The 19,194-nt window shown below is 44.9% G+C and overlaps 1 protein-coding gene across 2 annotated transcripts; it reads left to right on the top strand.

Annotated features, from left to right (window-relative positions):
• Window positions 1-463: 463 nt before the first annotated feature.
• On the top strand, window positions 464-18,402 carry LOC119164550 (BTB/POZ domain-containing protein 3). 2 transcript variants are annotated; one of them, XM_037416759.2, is made up of 4 exons: window positions 466-676; window positions 12,906-12,982; window positions 16,420-16,640; window positions 17,429-18,402. In XM_037416759.2, the coding sequence occupies exons 1-4, from the start codon at window positions 670-672 to the stop codon at window positions 18,012-18,014; spliced, it is 891 nt and encodes a 296-aa protein (XP_037272656.2). In that variant the 5' UTR covers window positions 466-669; the 3' UTR covers window positions 18,015-18,402. The 2 variants fall into 2 exon arrangements, with proteins under 2 accessions (XP_075726736.1, XP_037272656.2); XM_075870621.1 differs by lacking the exon at window positions 12,906-12,982 and having other exon boundaries at window positions 464-676.
• Window positions 18,403-19,194: the final 792 nt, after the last annotated feature.

Here is a 19,194-nt window from a genome sequence, read left to right as displayed (position 1 = left end):
AGAAAAACTATCATCTTTAAAAAAAGCACTGAAGCACGTCGTATCTCAGCAGAAGCAGAGACTGACAAGCCCGAGTACACGATGACGTCATACCAGAGGCAGCGCGTGCGATCCGGCTATTCCTGTATAACTCGAGGTGCTGACTCTAGGCGGCGCCACACTGGTTGGCATTGTTTCTCTGTCTCCCAGTGTTGTCTGGCACACTTGCGCAGTCTGCAGTCTCTGTTCTGGTGCTTAGGTTCAAACTTTTTTTCTTCACGATTTGTATTACATTTTTTGTGGCTTACGCTTGCCATAACCGCTTTCTCCATCGTCGTTGTCATATCCACGAGTGTTGAAGATTGGGCGAGTTGGTTCGTCGTACTTGAACTGGTATAGCGCATTACGGGGAAGAAGAAACGGCCGAGCAGACCGACACAAGAGGACAGAGCGCTAACTTCCTGAGTTAGCGCTCTGTCCTCTTGTGTCGGTCTGCTCGGCCGTTTCTTCTTCCCCGTAATGCGCTATACCAGTTCAAGTACGTTGTCATATCGTTCGTCACCGCATGAACCAGTGCTCTTGTCAACAACAACGTGGGTTTTATTTCGTGGTTGAAACTGCGACGCTCCCGAAGAAACGCAGGTGCTTTTCTCCAGACTCCATTTTGTCCACGAAGCTTTTCAACTCGCCATGTCATGTAAGTATGGACTTTATTGTCTTTATTTTTGAGACTGCAGGCTTGCTTTCGTGGATATTGTTTTAGTGAAACGTTCCAACTTGCATGGCATAGAGTGACCAGATGTTTCGATTTACGTGAGACGCGTCTCAGTTTTGCAGCGGTGGTCCCACTTTCGCGCCTACTTGACTGCTTTCGGGACGCTGTTTTGTGGCGGTTTTTAGTGAATTCCAACTTGCAGTGGCTGTCAGTTTGCCCGGCAACCTTTTATGCCCTGCCGCGGTGGTCTAGTACCTAAGGTACTCGGCTGTTGACCTGGAGGTCGCGGCATTTAATTCCGGCTCCAACCGCTGCATTTCTGATGGAGGCGTAAACGCTGTAGACCCGTGTGCTCAGATGTGAGAGTATGAGAGCACCTTAAATAATCACAGGTGGTATAAATTTCGAGAACCCTCTACTACCGCGTCTCACAAGATCATATTGTGGTTTTTAGACGTTAAACTCTACATATCAGTCAAAAGCCCTATCTGGTTATGATACTCTATCTCTTTCTAACTTGAGTTCTTACCCTCTTCCGCCTGCTGTATTTCATGCTTTCTCTATTGTGCACTTTGTGTTGGTCTCGCTCCCTCGTCCCTAGTAACGCAATCACATGGCTTCCATAAATGGTTCTTCAGCCATCTCGCCCGGATATCGATGTGGTTAAGACGCTCACCTTCAAGCGTGGATACGCTGCCTAAGAATTGCGCCTGGAAATTTCAAGGCGTTTTCATAATTTATTCGCCTGGAAACCTTCACTCCATTGAGGGGATGTTTTAATGACCTCATGCCTCCCTCCTTATTCTCGATTCAGTCGGTACCTCAGGCCATGGTGCACCGCAGCTCCAACCTCTTTTTTCGCCACTCAACCTCAATCTTTTTGTTTACATCCCGCCCTTTCGCTCTAATGTCGTTTTCTTTCACGTCTGCTGCTACCTGTTGTACGCGGTAGTGGAGCTCATCTGATTCGTGAGGCCCCCACGTATTTGAGTTGCTGGGTTCACTCCAAGCACTTCTATACTAACGCAATTTACGCTATTATAAGTGCCATTTTTCGTTTAAGCTATATGACATGTGCTTCTTTCCGGCATGCCACACTGCCCCCCTCCTGTTCAGCCCGCTTTGACTTATAAGAAATATGGTCGCTTTAGTGTGGATCTTACTATTAAATTTGTTTTATTATAGTAATATTATTATTATTATTATTATTATTATTATTATTATTATTATTTGATGGAAAGGTAATATCAAAGAAAGCATGGCTGGTCAACCTCTTACAATTCCTTAAAAAATTTATACATGGTTGCCTGCTAAGTGGAAAGGAGAGATCCGCAATTGGTTTTCCTGAAAAAAAGAACAATTCTTTTTTTGAAGCACAGTAAACCAAGTGGCATGCTTAGCTGCCCTGCTTTTCTTTTTTTTCGACTTTGAGAATGAGTTCGACAAAATATATTGAAGCTACGTTAAGTCACGAAAACGAGTCCTGTTTGCACCGGAGCGCGCTGGGCTGCGCACGCTCGCTTGATCGTTCATCCAGCACTCATGGCCACTCCCGTCACCAAATTATTTATAAATTGGCGGTATCGGGGCAATTGACAGCTAATTCAGTGCAGCCTTGCCTTATAAGAAACCAAAGTGTAGGCCTGCATTCCCTACTTATCAGGCAGGAAGCCCGATCTGCAATAGCCTATCGCGGCGCAATAGAATTTCGGACGGGCCATAACTGCAATTGAAACCATATTATGTAACATGTCTTTATTGATTAGGAAAGCTAATGTGCAAGAGAATAAGTGACAAAAGGTTAAGAAATATCTCCTATAAGCTTATTTCATAATAGCATTCAGAAATTTCACTTGCATGCTCATTTCTTGAATTTAGTGCGAATATATATTTTATTTAGGAATCGTATTAATATTAGCTTCCATGGTTTTTTGAATAAGCATGCTGAGAAAATAGTGCGGAGTTATCACCATTCTGTCTCAAGCCCTCTTCGACATGGTCTGCCTACCAGGCAATAACATTTTTCGGGTAGATTTTCAGACTTTTTAACAAAAAAGCATCAGACCTACCAAGTGAAGCGAAAAACTGAACGTAAGCACAAATACGCATATATTTAGCTGAAAATTGCAAGTACGAAGGGCTTTTTTTTTATAATAATCACCAAAGTCAGAAATAACAGCAGGGCAGGTAAGCGTGGCACTGCAACTCGGTCATTATTGATTTACTGAGCTTGGAAATTTTTTTTTCCGGCAAGGACAAATGTGCATCCCTTCTTTACACTTAGTCATCACGCAACAATTTGCCAGTACTTGCCGAGCACACGAAAGCGCCCTTGGAGACTCCTGGGCATGTTCTGACATTACTAAGGCTCAGAATGAAAGAGAGCTGTGGTAGTCGGTGCGTGTTCATTCTAAAAGAGAGAGCGTCAAGATGCGGACGTAGGAAAGACGTCAGGACATCTCATACGCCTACTAACAACGCCTACTAAATTTCAAGGCCGAAAGGCTGCCGCAGTGACGTCAGAGCTTGGGGACCAGTTGCCCAACTGAGCATGCTCAGTAAGACTTTTTTTTCCACATCTTTTATTCGGCCCATTCAAGCCCCAGCAGCTGCGAGAGCGGGAGCGTTGGTTCTCCTAAAACGTGAACGAAACGCAGGCTTTCCGCCGCGTTCGTGGCGTAACTAGGCCCCCACCCTCTGACGTCACTGCGGCAGCCTTTCGGCCTTTCAATTTAGTCGGCGTTGCTACTAACAACTGAAAATGGACACAATGACGAAAAAGAAGGGAGAAACGAAAACTTGTCCCCATGTGGCCATGCAATACGTGACCTTATCAATCCGTGACGCGTGCTTACCTTTCACGTAGACCAGATTGCGTGCTAGATTGGTAAGTTCACATTTTGGATGGACAGGCACAGATAAGTTTCCGTGTGTTCTTTTAAAAGTGAAGCATTTCTTAGCGAACTTCGGCCACTTTGCGCGTATCTATCTATCTAACCGCCTACGACTTATAAGTGTGAATACACTTTATAAGCGACCCCAAACCATCCACCGCCGTCGGCGGTGGCCGCAGTCTTTTCTCTATCTTTAAAAGAAAGAGGACTTGGCGGGCCGCAGCGCGACGCTCTACCGAATAAGCCACGGACGCGACGCTGATATCGGTGTCAGTAACGCGCCTTATCTCCTCCCCCTTCGCTCACTCCTCCGCTCTCCTCGCTCTCGGCAGTTGCGCACGCACCCCTCTCTCTCGCGCGCCCGCCTTCTCTCTGTCTCCCGTCGAGAGCGGGTCATGAGGGGGAGTAAAGTTAAAATCCGTTGGCATTCGCCAGTGAGTTAACGTAAACTCCCCCGTGTGGTCAAATTGCGATTCCCAGGAATCATTACACCATAAAGGCACCATACTGTGAATAATAAATACATTAGTGAGAATTAATAAATACCCCTCATAGCATCACCCCGTGTATTCGCAGTTAACCATGTTCCCCCTCGGGGAAATGCTTGGGAGTTTTTAGCTCTCCTGGGCGTTTCGATAATGGTATCAATACCAAACTTTGCATGCCATAACATGACTCTATGAAAAACATATTTGACTAGTCATGACATGAAAATCGTATGTATGTCATCCATGTCATGATTTACATTCCATACACCTGTAGCTCTTGCTGTGGTTTCGTTCATGTTGTAAAACCGGTATGGTATGACATGATTGCATTGCGAACAAAAGCGACAGACCCTAATATGATAATCATGAGATGCGTGTTATGTAACATGACCACATGCCATGCTCATGATGCGCTCACAGCCATTTCGCTAGCTTCACGTATACCAAAGTTGGCGGTACGGGACGTTAATGGAGGACGAATGTATCATACTGGTGCAAGCATGAGAAACATGAGATGCGTTTCGTGTAACAACTTGAATACATGCTACGCTCATGATGCCCTCGTGGCCGTTTCGCTGGCTACACATGTACAAAACTCGCTATTATGGGACGCGAATGGATGACATAGGTGAATGAACCATCCAAACATGATAATCTTGACATGCGTGTCATGTAACATGACTACATACCACACTCTTGATGCGCTCGTGGCCGTTTTGCTAGCTTCAGATATGCCAAATTTGGTATTACGTGACGCCAATGGATGAAGAAACTATGTGACTGGTGCAAAAATGATAATCACGAGATGCGTGTCATGTGAGAACATGTCTACATGCCACAGTCAAAGCGCCAATACATGTCAACTTCACGTGGTATGCGTGCTCGCCGGCGTTCATTTCCTCGCGTCGCGCCGGCGTTGCGACGCCATGCGCTGGTCCTGCCATATACTCGCAGGGGCACGCCGCGCTCCATTGCTGTGACGCATGCGCGTTTCAGCGCGTCCAGCGTTCCTCCGTCACGAAAGGAGGGAGACGCAGTGTTCTCTTTCGCGCCGTTTGCCTTCGGGCCACGCTGACGGACGCTGGTCGCGCGTGGCGTCAGACTATAGAGTGCTCACGTTTCGCTAACGTAGCGTCGCTGTGCTCAGCGTGCGCGCGCGTCAACGCTACATTAGAATATATTGGGCCTTTCATTATGCGCTTGTAGCCGTTTTGCTAGCTCCACATATACCAAATTTGGTGTTACAGGACGTTGTTGCATGAGGATATATATATATATATGACTGGTGCAAACATGATAATCCGGACACGCGTGTAATGTAAGAACATGATAACATACTACGCTCATAGCATGCTAGCGGCCGTTTAGCTAGCTTCTCATATACTAAATTTTGTATCACGTGACGTGAATAGATGACGAAGGTAAACGACACATCCAAACAATATGATCATGACAGTGAAGTCTTGTACGGCATAACCTTGCTCCACGTCGTAACGTTGTGTTGATTTTAAAGTGACATATCAACATTTCACATTCGTGCTTCGCATATCACCAATTCCCACCGTACGTGGGATCTGCAAATTCTTTTTCTGCCACTGCGCATATTTTCAGTTGTTAGTAGGCGTATGAGATTTCCTGACTTCTTACGTATGTCGGCATCTTCACGCTCTGTCTTTTAGAATAATTAGAAAGGCTTGTTTCTAAACGTATGGCGCGTTTTCTGGTGAAACCTGCAGGGATAAGCGAAGAATTGCACCTGATGTCACGCTATGTAAATCACGAATAGAGTGGGTGCATTAATGGGCCATTCATTACTGGGCGTTTAAATCATAAATAGGCCCAACCATGATGGTCTAAGGTACTCGGATGCTGACCCGCAGGTCAGGGATCAAATCCCGGCGGCGGAGGCTGCATTTGCGATGGAGGCGGAAATGCTGTAGGCCCGTGGGCTCAGCTTTGGGTGCACGTTATATAACCCCAGGTGGTCAAACATTTCCGGAGCTCTCCACTACGGCGTCTCCTATAGTCGTATGGTGGTTTGGGACGTTAAACACAACGTATCAATCAATCAATGAAACTATAATTAGTCTTCAAAATTGGCCTTCAGCGATGTGAGCGTTGTGTCTTACGGGTGCGTTGTGGATACTTCATCATTTTGGAAAATGGTGGATGTGGTAGAGCGCGCTTCGCAACTGCACTTGCAATTGGCATTTCTGGATACTTCAAAACTGCCCATGCTTAACGCATAGTTTTTCATGTTCTCGCGCAGCGGCTAAGGTGTTTACATTGTAGCGAAGCGTCGCATGCAAATAAGAAAGCTAGCCAAAAGGGGCTCATTTGCGCTACCTCCTGCCATTCCAGAAGTTGAAGCCGATGTGCGCTCGAACTGTCACACCCAGTTATTTATTTTATTTATTTATTTAAAGTATACTGTGGTCACAAAGGACAATGCAGGCGGGAAAAAATGCAGTTTCAAATTTACAAGCACAAATGGAGCCGTAAGGCTCCATTTATTTAGAGTTATTTAGAGATATAATTATCCAGTTATTTAGAGATATAACGGAAAGCTCAAATACGGCTGTAATGAATATCTTTTTTTATTTCGGGTGCTTTGTTTTGGACATAACTGAATATATGCGCTACTGTGGTCTCTTCTGGTTTTCTGTTCGGTATAAACTAATGGAGCGGTTTGTTTTTGCGCAACCATTAACAGCAACCAATCCTTTCAGATAGACATTGATAATTTTGTCATTAAAATATTGGATGGATTATCTTGTGCTAATGAAATCGACCAAGAACACAAGAATGCATCTATTTAAAATTCCGAATGATTACTTAAACTATTAACCGCAACCAATCCTTTAAGATAGACATTGATAGTTTTGTCGTGGAAATATTGCATGGACAATCTTGTGCTGATGAAATCGACGAAGAACACAAGAATGCATCTATTTAAAATTCCGAATGGTTACTTAGATTTGTTACTCCCCGCAGGGGCGCCTGCGCAAGTAGGCGTTTGGTGTGTAGCGACACCACGGACCCGAGCTAACGGGGGAGTTTCGGCTCCCTCCCACGCCTAGCCGTGCGTGGCTTTGCCGTGTCCGGGGAAAAGGGGATCCTGGGGGTTGAGCTGACGCTGGGTGATTGGACCCTTAAGGCCCCCCGGCAGAGGCAACACACCCCTTTGGTTCCGGCTTCACGTAGACGGCACCCCTGGGCTGACCCACCCGGGGGAAATCGGCAGTCGCCTTTTCCTATCACTCTCTTCCTACATCTTCTTTATCTCTCTCTTTTTGTCTGTCCTGTCATCTTATTTTTTTCGTTTACTTCCGAATTTCCTGGCGGCGAGGGTTAACCCTGTGTAGTTACCCAACCTTGGGTAGTTATATTCGGTTATAGCGGCGATGCATGGCTGGCGTCTCCAAGTGTTCACTAGTCAACCTTGTAGCGTCCCCTTGTTGGGCTCGGTGATGGGTGGCCACCATCGCCACCGAACTTTATAGTATTTTTATGGCAAAAGCTTTTCCCCTCCTTCCTGATCGCTCCCTAAAAAGGTGGCGCACCGATGATACTTTCCTGCTTAACACACGAAAGCCGACATTCCCAAAGTACCATGTAATCCACAGTCAAAACGAAAACAAGACAGTCCGAGCCATTTCACCTTTCCTCGTTTCCAAAACTCTCACAGAAGCAATAGGCCCAGGTTATAAAGTGACAAAGATGGGAAGTGGCGATCTTCTTTTGGAGGTTCGTGACAAAGCTCAGTATGAAAAGCTGTCTAAGCTTGTAGCCTTTGGGGAATTTCGGTGGGCCCACACAGGCCCATGAACACTGTCCGTGGCGTAATTTCTGATGATGATCTTACTGAGCTTTCTGAAAGTGAGCTGCTCGAAGGTTGGCAGGACCAGAACGTGGTCAAAGTCCAACGAATAACAATAAGGCGCAACAACAAACTGACCCCTACAAAACACGTAATAATTACCTTCGGAACAAGTGACCTACCAGAATCAATCGAAACCGGCTATTGTAAGTTTCGTGTAAGACCATACATTCCCAACCCTCGTCGATGTTTCAAGTGCCAACGTTTCGGTCATGGATCGCAGAGTTGCAGAGGGCGTGCCACTTGCGCAAAGTGCGCATCCATTCAACGTATATCGGACAACTGCACCTCAGAAACAACTCATTGTTCGAACTGTGAAGGAGATCACGCTGCCTACTCACGATCATGCCCCGCATGGAAAAAAGAGAAACAAATAGTAGAACTCAAGGTTAATTCAATCTCACATTCCAAGAAGCACGCCAACGTTTTGCAATACACAACCCATCTTATCCCTCTTTTGCAGATGTGACGCGCCGGGGCGCCGCGTCACATGCCTCGGCACCCGCGAATGTCACACATGTGTGCCCGCGGTCGTGCCGCCAGCGCCCCCGGCTGGAGCAGCCTATACTGCTCCGCCACCTGACAAACAGGACCGGCAGACCCCGGTGTCTGCCGAACCTGGGACCACTGCAGGCGCAGTTAGGTCCAAAAGTTCAGTGAATGTGCCTGCCCAGCAGGCACCATCCACCACCTCACAAGAGGTGATGGATACAAGTCCCACTCCTCCGGCGCCTCAGACGCCGAAGGATAGGCGCAACTCCTTGGAGCGCGCCAAAAAAGAAAAACCTCGAATCACGGGGCCCTCAAAAGGCCCTGTAAACTAACGCAACACCTCTGTACACACAGCACAACACTACATTAAGATGACACAACTTCTACAGTGGAACGTCAGAGGACTGTTGAGAAACCTCGACGATATCCAAGAACTTTTACATAAACATACACCTAAGGTGCTGTGCGTACAAGAGACACACCTGAAACCTAAACACACCAACTTTTTACGTCATTACGTTATCTTTCGGAAAGACCGGAATGATGCCATTGTGCCATCCGGTGGTGTTGCCATTATAGTCAATCAAGGGATTGCATGCACACACCTACCACTACAAACATCCCTTGAGGCGGTGGCTGTTCGAGCAGTTCTTTTGAATAAGCTCGTCCCCATCTGCTCTGTCTACATACCTCCACAACACCGTCTTGAAAAGCATGAATTCGAGTCCCTCATAGAGGAACTTCCAGAACCTTATATTTTCCTGGGAGATTTCAATGCACATAGCAATCTATGGGGTGACTCTCGCTGCGATGCTCGAGGTCGCCTGATTGAACAGCTCCTGTTTTCTTCCGGTGCGTGCCTGCTGAATCGGGAAGAGCCAACATATTACAACATCGCTAACAATACGTACTCAGCAATAGACCTCAGCATAATATCCCCATCACTCCTGCCTCTACTTAAATGGGAAGTCATTAATGATCCATATGGTAGTGACCATTTTACTATCGTTATCAGCACATCAATAACAAAAACATGTCCTGCACAAGTTCTCAAATGGCTCACCGACAAAGCTGATTGGGAAAAGTTTCAAAAAATGACTTTATTATCTTGGACTGACATGGCAGCATTGAGCATAGAGGATGCTGTATGCTACTTTACAGCTTTCCTAGTTGATGCAGCAACAAAATGTATTCCCCAAACATGTGTACCGTCAAGCAAACGACGAGTACCATGGTGGAATAATGAGTGCCGTGAGGCTCGGAAAAAACAAAATAAGGCATGGAGGTTGCTTAGAGACTCGCCCACAGCCGAGAATCTTTTAAACTTTAAGAACGTCAAGTCGCAAGCAAGGAGGACGCGCCGACAGGCGAGAAGAGAAAGTTGGCACAAATTTGTATCGGGCATTAACTCATACACAGATGAGTCGAGAGTCTGGAGCATGGTTGGTAAGGTGGCAGGACGAGGAGCACATTCGCTTCCTCTAGTCAACACACAAGGGGAGAGTTTGGAAGACCAGGCAAACACTCTCGGAGCGCACTTTGAACAGGTCTCCAGCTCAACACACTATAGTGAAGTGTTCCGACGATACAAAACCGCAATAGAAAAACAGAGATTGGAGCGCAAGCCCAGAACACATGAGGCATACAACGAACCTTTCTGTTTGGCTGAACTGGATGCCTCACTTGCCGGCTGCAATAAATCTGCCCCAGGCCCGGACCGTGTGGCATATGAAATGTTAAAACACCTGCCCACTGAAACCCAGAAAGCTCTCCTCTCTCTGTATATTGCGATATGGTCTTCTGGCGAGCTACCCTCAGCCTGGAAGGAAGCTATCATTATCCCAATCCTAAAACAAGGCAAGGACCCGGCCTCAGTTTCCAGCTACAGGCCAATAGCATTAACCAGCTGTATTTGCAAAGTGTTTGAAAAAATGAATAACAGGCGCCTGATGCACTTTCTTGAAATTAGTGGCCTACTTGACCCATACCAGTGTGGGTTTCGAGAGGCTCGGTCCACCACTGACCACCTTGTCCGTATCGAAGCACAAATTCGCGACGCTTTTGTTCATAAGCAGTTTTTTCTTTCTGTGTTCCTCGATATGGAAAAGGCTTATGACACTGCATGGCGCTTCGGCATATTGCGAGACCTCTCACATTTAGGTGTGCGGGGTAGAATGCTGACAGTTATCGAAAGCTACCTGTCCAACCGTACATTCCGTGTCCAAGTTGGCAATGTCTTATCTCGAGTATTTGTCAAAGAAACAGGAGTGCCACAAGGAGGTGTATTGAGCTGCACACTTTTCATAGTTAAAATGAATTCCTTGCACCTGTCTCTCCCACGAAATATTTTTTACTGCATATATGTCGATGATGTGCAGATTGGTTACAAATCGTGCAACATCTCAATTTGCCAACGTCAAGTTCAACTAGGGTTGAACAAGGTATCTCAATGGGCAAACGAGAATGGTTTTATACTCAACGCGCAAAAGAGCACTTGTGTCTTGTTCAGCCGAAAGAGGGGCCTCCATCCTGACCCCGACATTGACCTGCATGGTCAACCTCTGTCAGTGAAGACCGAGCACAAGTTTCTTGGTCTCATATTAGACACTAAGCTAACCTTCACCCCACACATCAAGTATTTAAGGGACAGGTGCTTAAAAACAATGAACATTTTGAAAGTGTTGTCACACACTACATGGGGTAGTGACAGGAAATCTTTAATTAACCTATATAAAAGCCTCGTACGCACACGCCTAGATTATGGTGCTATAATCTATCAGTCGGCAACACCATCAGCCTTGAAAATTCTCGACCCTGTCCACCATCTAGGCATTCGCCTCTCTACGGGTGCTTTCCGCACCAGCCCTGTGGAGAGCCTGTACGTGGATTCGAATGAATGGTCGCTCCACCTACAAAGATGTTCCTTGTCCTTTCTGTACTTTTTGAAGGTGAAGGCAGACAAGAAACATCCCTCCCATTTCACAATTAATGATTTGTCTTGTTCTGGCTTGTTCGAGAACCGTCGTTCGTTTAGGCAGCCCTATGCGCTGCGTGTAAGGAGCCTGGCCGAAAAAACAGGTGTGCCTCTTCTTGAACCCAGTTTGATGGCTCCTGCAACATATCTGCCACCGTGGCAGTGGCAGCTTATAGACTGTGATGTTTCTTTTGTTGATGTCACAAAGCACGCACCACTTGCACACATACATACATACTTTTTAGAACTACAACATAAATACACATGCCCTGAGTTCTTTACTGATGCGTCAAAGTCAAACACTTCTGTGTCATATGCAGCGGTAGGCCAATCCTTTACTGAGTACGGCGTTCTTCATCCTAATGCAAGCATATTCACAGGAGAAGCTTACGCAAGACTGGCGGTCGTAAAACATATTAAACAGATAAAATTACAAAAGGCGGTAATATACACAGACTCCCTAAGCGTGGTCAAAGCCCTGAAAACTCCTAAAAAACACAAGAACCCCGTGCTGGTGTCACTCTACTCACTTCTGTGCACACTCTACACATTAAAACAGCATGTCGTTGTCTGCTGGGTTCCACGGCACCGTGAAATACAAGGGAACGTTTTGGCCGACAATCTGGCTGCTTGCGCCAATCTCACTACTGCCAATGCATTTACATCAGTCCCTGCACTTGACCTAAAACCTTTTATAAAACGAAAGCTCAGGGGGTATTGGCAGAGCATGTGGGATAAACACACAAATAATAAACTCCATGCTATTAAGCCGCAACTAGGTTATTGGCCGCCACTATCAAAATCACGACACACAGAAGTAATACTAACAAGGCTTAGAACAGGACACACACATTCCACACATTCATTTCTTCTGTCTACCGGTGATCCACCATATTGTGAGAGATGTGGAGAGCCCCTTATGGTTCTCCACATTCTCGTCCAGTGCAATGAGCTAGATTCTCTAAGAAAAAAGCACTTTTTACTGCCCTACCGACAGCAGCTCCCTCTACACCCTGGGATGCTCATTGGTAGGGATCCACTTTTTAAACTGCAAACACTTTTTACGTTTTTAAAAGATGTGCAAAGCTTTCACCCGATATTTCGAGGTCATCCGTAGCACGACCTCTATAGAGTGGTTGTGGCTGCGGTGACTACATCTTCGTCATGGTTTTATTATCATGACATTTTGCCATCAGCTATCACCACACATATGTCACGCCACTGTCATGATTTTATTACTTTCATGTTTTAACCCGCGTTAGAGCGAGGAATTTTAAGGCCCCTTTACAGCCACGCTCCATACCATTGTTCATATCTGTAGTCAATTGAAATGGCGCTCTTTGGCCATCAATTGGCCCTTGCGCCACTAAAAACTACTCATCATCATCATCTTAGATTTGTTACTCTTTGTTGCTTGTGAGTCTCATTTACTGCATGCCAAGGTCATTGATAACGTGGTGACTCAGTGCATATTTTTTTTTAGATTGCAGACGGTGTAGCAACAGCTGCGTGTCAAATTGTGCTCGAAGCACTCAGACTACAATGACCGCATTGACACAGGTAGGTCGAACGCAAAAGGACAAGTTGTAATTAATGTTAGTTTTTGAGAAGGCCAGATGTCCTTCAAATTTAGCATGGTATCTTATAAAATGAAACACCTTCACTGCGCAGTCCTCCGCCAAAGCCAATCACAGATTTGTCATGTGACTGGCGTTTGCGAACTTTCTAGCCGACACGTGAGACTCGGATAACATGACTAGCTATTACTTCGTTTTCGCCGAAGAATGGCCTTCTAATAGGCATTAAACGTGATGTGGATTTTAGTAACGTGAGAAGTTGCTTGATTCACGTCGAAAACATGTTACATTACTAGATGTTGGTGATGTTGAGTTATTTTTGTGGCTTAACTAGTTGGTACGTAATGTGACGTTACTTTAATAGCGTAGCACCTACATGATGTTACTTCATTTTCAGTCACAAAAATGGCCTCGTTGTAATGTTGGGGTATTTTTCAGACACGTGTGTAGTTACTTAAATTTACGTGATTGTTTTTATTTCCGTCATTAGTGTTCTTTCAGGATTTGTGATTTTAGTCATGTAACTTGTCTTGTGATGTTATCTAAGTTTATAGTTATGTGATTTAAGTGTCGCAATTAGTTGTTTCTCGATGGTACGTGATTGAAGTGTCTTGATTAGTTGTTACTCGATGGTACGTGGTTTTATTCCCCTGACTGGTTACGTAATGTTTGGTGATTTTTAATCACGTAACAGACTCGACCATCATAGATATTGCATTTGCAGGCCTGCTAATTTGTCGCACATTTGGGAGCAAAGCAGAAGTTGAAGAAAATGAAGCGGGTGCGTAATGGTTGATAATGATGATAATTCTTCTAGGCACAAGCAGGCGCAACGATAACCATGCAAGGATAGCTTTGCTTTTATAACGATGACATTTCTTCATGACTTACGTGTCAAGCTCACGTTGCGCTCACGGTCGGTTCGCTTGCTTGATATCCACCCTAATTGGCATCGCGTGATGTGGCTTTATGTCGAATATCATGGACAGGCGTCCACGTGAAAATATTGACATCCACGTTATGTACGTCATGGTTTAAATACCCCACTTATGATACACTCAGGAGCAGTTCGCTGGCTTTATTAAACACCGAAATGCCCATTGCATGTCATTTCCATACGACCAACGTATATGACAGTTCCTCACATATAAATCATGGCATGCACAGCACTCGTTGCATGAGTCTGCGTAGAGGGATTTCCTGTTTTGTTAACAGTAAATGTAACAAAATTTGTACCACATACGTTCGTGACGGACATCCATGGGCATGCAGTGTGTATTCTAGACAGAATACGCATTGCATTAGAATGGTGCTTATAGATTGTAACCTACATGCAGAAAAAACGAACTTGCTATAAATAGTGAATTGGACGTCATCGTATGGATACCTTCATTTGCTCCAAGCACAAACAAGGCAATGTATATAGTTCATTGCTCGCGTTACGATTACTACAAAAATGCTTGGCATCTACCGGATTATAAAAAAAAAATCAGCACTGCGTTTATAAGCTGTGCGTGCCTGTTTTCATCCGTTTCGATATCTCCGCTCTGCGCTTACCCTACGTCTTCAGACTGTGGAGCTCGTCGATTTCACTCCCATCTATTACTTTAGCAATAACGGGTCTAAAACACTGACAGAAATGTCTTTCTATTGCTATAACCGAATTTCATCAAATCGGTTAGTTTGTAGGGGTGAACTAATAACTGAAAATTTTCAAATACGAATGACAGCATTTTATTCGTTGGCTTCTCCAGCCGAAGAGCGCTTGTATACGGAATCGTTTCCCAATTGCTTTCGAATAATTAGAAAGTATAAAAATACTGGAAGCACTGAAATGTGACAACATGGAGAAGTTACTTCCTATTGATCATTGATTTACCAGGCAGAAGTAGCCTATGCACTTATGAAGCAATTGACGCCGTGTTCATCAGAGGATGAAGGCGGTTTGTAAAACGTTCGGCGTTGCCGAAGCAACAGTTTCAGCAATAAACTATCGTAACTATCAAATTTGTGATGCCAATTGATGAGACCTACTTGATATTTAGGTATCCGGTTTATTTAGAAGCTGTCGACAAAGTACCTCTGTGGTCACTGCTTACTTCAGCCTCCTGTTCCCAAATATATAAAAAACTATAGGTGTTGCTCAGTTTGAACACTTCCCAAGTTCTTGTAGATTAAAAGTAATCGTAGTGCTCCTTTATTGATGCATGTGATGATTTGTAGCTTTACTATTTAGACACGATTGAAGCAGTATTTCATTCATGTAATTTTGTGTGATTCGGTGTCATCATTATTCAATTCATATTCCATACGGCCCTATATTACACTATTCGCACATTTCTTACGATAGGTGGTGTAAATGATGCAACATGCAAACCGCGTATTTAGGGGGGGGGGGGGGGGGGTGAGTCGTATACACCTAATAGACCTTTTTCACTGGCGCCGTCTTCGCATGAGCACCGGTAACGTTTCAAAGGTGGCACCCCGAAACATATTTGGTGGCTCGTGGCCCCCGAAACCTATCAGCGCGCCATCTCGGAGGCGATATGTGCAAGGGAAGGCACAAGCTCCTACGCTATCGCGCTGAGCGGAAAGACATTTGCTTTTGGATCTCGCCGTTAAAGGCACCCTCCCTGTCGTAAAAAAGATCAATTGCATGCCCATTTTTCTGAATTCCCTGTTTTAAGGCATTATAAATAATCGGTATTATTGTACGCCTCATAAGACAGGTGGGGACGTTACGTTTAACTCTCTTGAACACAAGCTGTGAGCACGTGCAGTGGTGGTCAAAATATTGCGCACCACGGGATCCTGTGTCAAACAGCATCAAGGTGACTTCTGAGGGCTTCCTGCAGAACTAAAGAGCGCGCACAGTGCAGGCGCGCCCTTTTTTGCCTGCCACCCACTTGTTCACTCTCTTCGACTGCGCGCGCACGAGAACGTCAAAAGAGGAGCAAGGTATCACTCCTCCTGTCACCACCGAAACACCGAGCGATTGCATCGTGACGAAAGCACGTAATTTTTATTGGCAGTACTCTGTGCACGACACATTCTGTGCGTTAGTCCCCGACGCTTCGGCCTGTCGAAAACGTGCATACGGCGTCAGTTTTTCTAAAATCAACCTTTGTGATCAGGTTCGTACGCTGACAGCCGGAGTGACACCTTGCGATTCTTCTAGCGTTCCGGTGCGCACGCTGTTAAGCGAATGAAAAGGCTGGTAGGTAAAAAAGGGCGCGCATCATGCTTCTGAGCTTCCCAGACAGCGGTCAAAAGGCGCCGCGGTGCTCTTCGACACGTGATTCCGTGGTCCGCAAAATTTTGACTACCATTGTACGAGGCAGTCGTCATTGAACAAATATACATCTAAAGCACTGCCCAGTGATGCATCTCAACTTACTTTTGTGTATTCTTTTTTTTCAGTTTTCCTTCATGCCATATTTCGAGTCTGAAGTGCTGACCGACGTAGAGTTTGTTGTGGATTCAAAGCACTACCCCGGCAAGAAAGCATCGTTCAAGGCCCACCGCCTGATTTTGGCCCTTCAAAACGATGCTTTCAAGGTCATGTTCTACGGAGATTTTGCGAAGCAAGATCGCATTGCTATAACTGACCTGCACCCAGACGGATTTCTGGGAATGCTTAGGTATGAAGGCCCGTTCTCTCTGCACGAAAAATTAGCATATGGAACGCATACAATGAAACCTGCATGTGCGATGGTTCCGCACTCTGTCTCGTTGAATGCAGTAAAACTAAAAGCAATGTATTCACATTCGTTGATATTTTAAATACATTACTAATGTTAGGAAGTGTTTTTGATAATAAACGTACAATGCTTAGTGTTAGGAAAGACGTTTACCTAATATCCTCTATGATAACACAAGCTCAAATTATCGATGGTACCAAATATACCAAGCTATTAAAGTGGTATAAGCTTTTCTTGATGGCAGAAAATTGTGTGTAATAATACTTACTGAATGGAGTAGTACCAGTATCGCTTTAGGCTAAACAATAATTTTTCATTTAAGGCCTGAATGCAAGGAGATGTTTGTTGCTGCATTGCACTGAATGCAAAATGTAAAATCCCCATTAACTTACATTTAGGTGCACGTAAAACAACCCATAAGGTCTTTAAACTTAACCCTAGTGGCCCCGCCATGGTTGTGTAGTGGCTAAGGTACTCGGCTGCTGACCCACAGATCGCAGTATTGAATCCAGGCTGCGGCGGCTGCATTTCCGATGAAGGCGGAAATGTTGTAGGCCCGTGTGCTCAGATTTCGGTGCACGTTCAAGAACCCTAGGTAGTTGAAATTTCCGGATCCCCCCATTACGGCGTCTCTCATACTCATATGGTGATTTTGGAACGTTAAACCCTACATATCAATCAGTTTTCGCCGTGGTTTGAGTACATTTTTTTGCATTTTTGCGTCGCAGGTACCTGTACAGTGGTGTTTTGAAAGTAGACAACGTGCGCCAGGCCTTCTACACAAGAACAGCAGCGACGAAGTACTTGATGCCTGAACTAAAAGGGCTGTGCTCCGATTATTTGGCCGTTCAACTCAAGCCAGATGACGTCTGCGCGTTTTTAGACAACATGCTTATTATGGGTGAACAAGACACCGATGAGCCAGTCAGAAATTTGTTGCATACTAATGGCGCTGACGTTCTGTCATCAAGCGGTTTTAAGTCCTGCTTGGAAAGCACAGTTAGCTATATTCTGGAACACATCAAAAGCGTGCCTGAACTGACGGTAATTGAAGCTGTGTACGAGTGGGCGCAGGAGCAGGTACTTTTAGAACACCCAGATGAGGAGGGAGTGCCCAACATACGCAAATTCATGCAGCCTTGCTTCACTAAGCTCCGCTTCCTTGCTTTGACTCCGAGTGACTTTGTACGAGGAATAAACACCTGGGGCATATTGAATGAAAAAGAGGCGCTGGCGCTATTGAGCACCATTATCGATTCCGAGTCTGCTGCTGTTCCACATGGTTTTTGTAAGATGAGGAAGAACCGCGTCTGATTGCCCAGGTGGAATTGCGCTGCAATAATGGGCAAGTAAAAACCTGGAGAGATCACATCGTTTAGGCGCTATGTTTGTTTACGCGTCTTCTAGCTCATATATCCCTCATTTTAATTTCACAGCGTACTTCCCGCAAGCTTGCCGGGTTCAGTTTCTCGTGAAGAATAGTAGTTAGTATAGGAGAGTCCTTACTGTATTTTCATGTGCGTGCTTTAGAATATTATTTTTATTTCATCAGCTTACTTCATTTGATCAGGCTAAGCTTTATCAGTTTATTTTCGGGCAGTAATTGAGGGTGAAACACACCTAATACGATGTTTTATTCTTTTTGTTGTATTACAGGTCTTGCGTTTCACTGTGAAATAAAGTTACATGTGTAGTTGACCTACTTCTTTGCTTTTATATGGACATACGCTGCACGGTATTCCTTGCTTCGGTTTGTTGTTTCAAAACATTAGCATGTTGATACGGAGAGAACGAAGAAAGCCGTAACTTGGCTGACTTATGAACCATCAGTTGAACAGACAAGTAAAGCACCAAAGCCAGATGAATGCGATCTCTCCCTCAATGCTAAGTGGTAATTAAATTTCCAACAGGTAAAAAACATAAAACTCACTGCCAAGAAACATGTTCTTGATCTAAGGTGCTTTATTAAGGCAGATAATTCAAATTAGTGTGTGAGCACGTTCGCGTTTTCTTATATATTTGAGTTGTTTTGACATCAAGTAAGAATTCGGCAGATCCCAAGTACCATGGTTATCACTGCTATGCGAAGCAAGCCGAGGCAAATTGACTAGCTTTTAATGTTCATTAAGCGAATTGTGAACACATGGTGCTAAAGCTATGCATTAACGTTGTACGCAAAAACATATGCTAAGCAGTCACATATGTTTAGTACAACTAGTTGAAACGATGCCAACATCAGGCATGGTCATTACCAACACTAGATGCGGTAAGCTGACAAGTAGCGCCTGTACTTGTGAAAATAGTAGCCTTTGATAGGTGCTACGTAAACTATTGTCATGGAGTCGTGACGTGGCCTAAAGGAGTCGACTACAGATCGAAGATGAAACTGTTTATTCGGGCCGACCTTGTTGTCAGCAAATGAAAATTAAAATTACAGCAAGGCACTGGAACTGATAGTGGCGGGCAGAGCGTCGGTCATTGATGAACTGACAAG

The sequence above is a fragment of the Rhipicephalus microplus genome, chromosome 8, assembly GCF_043290135.1.
Source record: "Rhipicephalus microplus isolate Deutch F79 chromosome 8, USDA_Rmic, whole genome shotgun sequence".
In the NCBI taxonomy this organism is placed as follows: Eukaryota; Metazoa; Arthropoda; class Arachnida; order Ixodida; family Ixodidae; genus Rhipicephalus; species Rhipicephalus microplus.
Note: the sequence above shows the minus strand (reverse complement) of the source record. Positions and strands in the feature narration are given on the sequence as shown.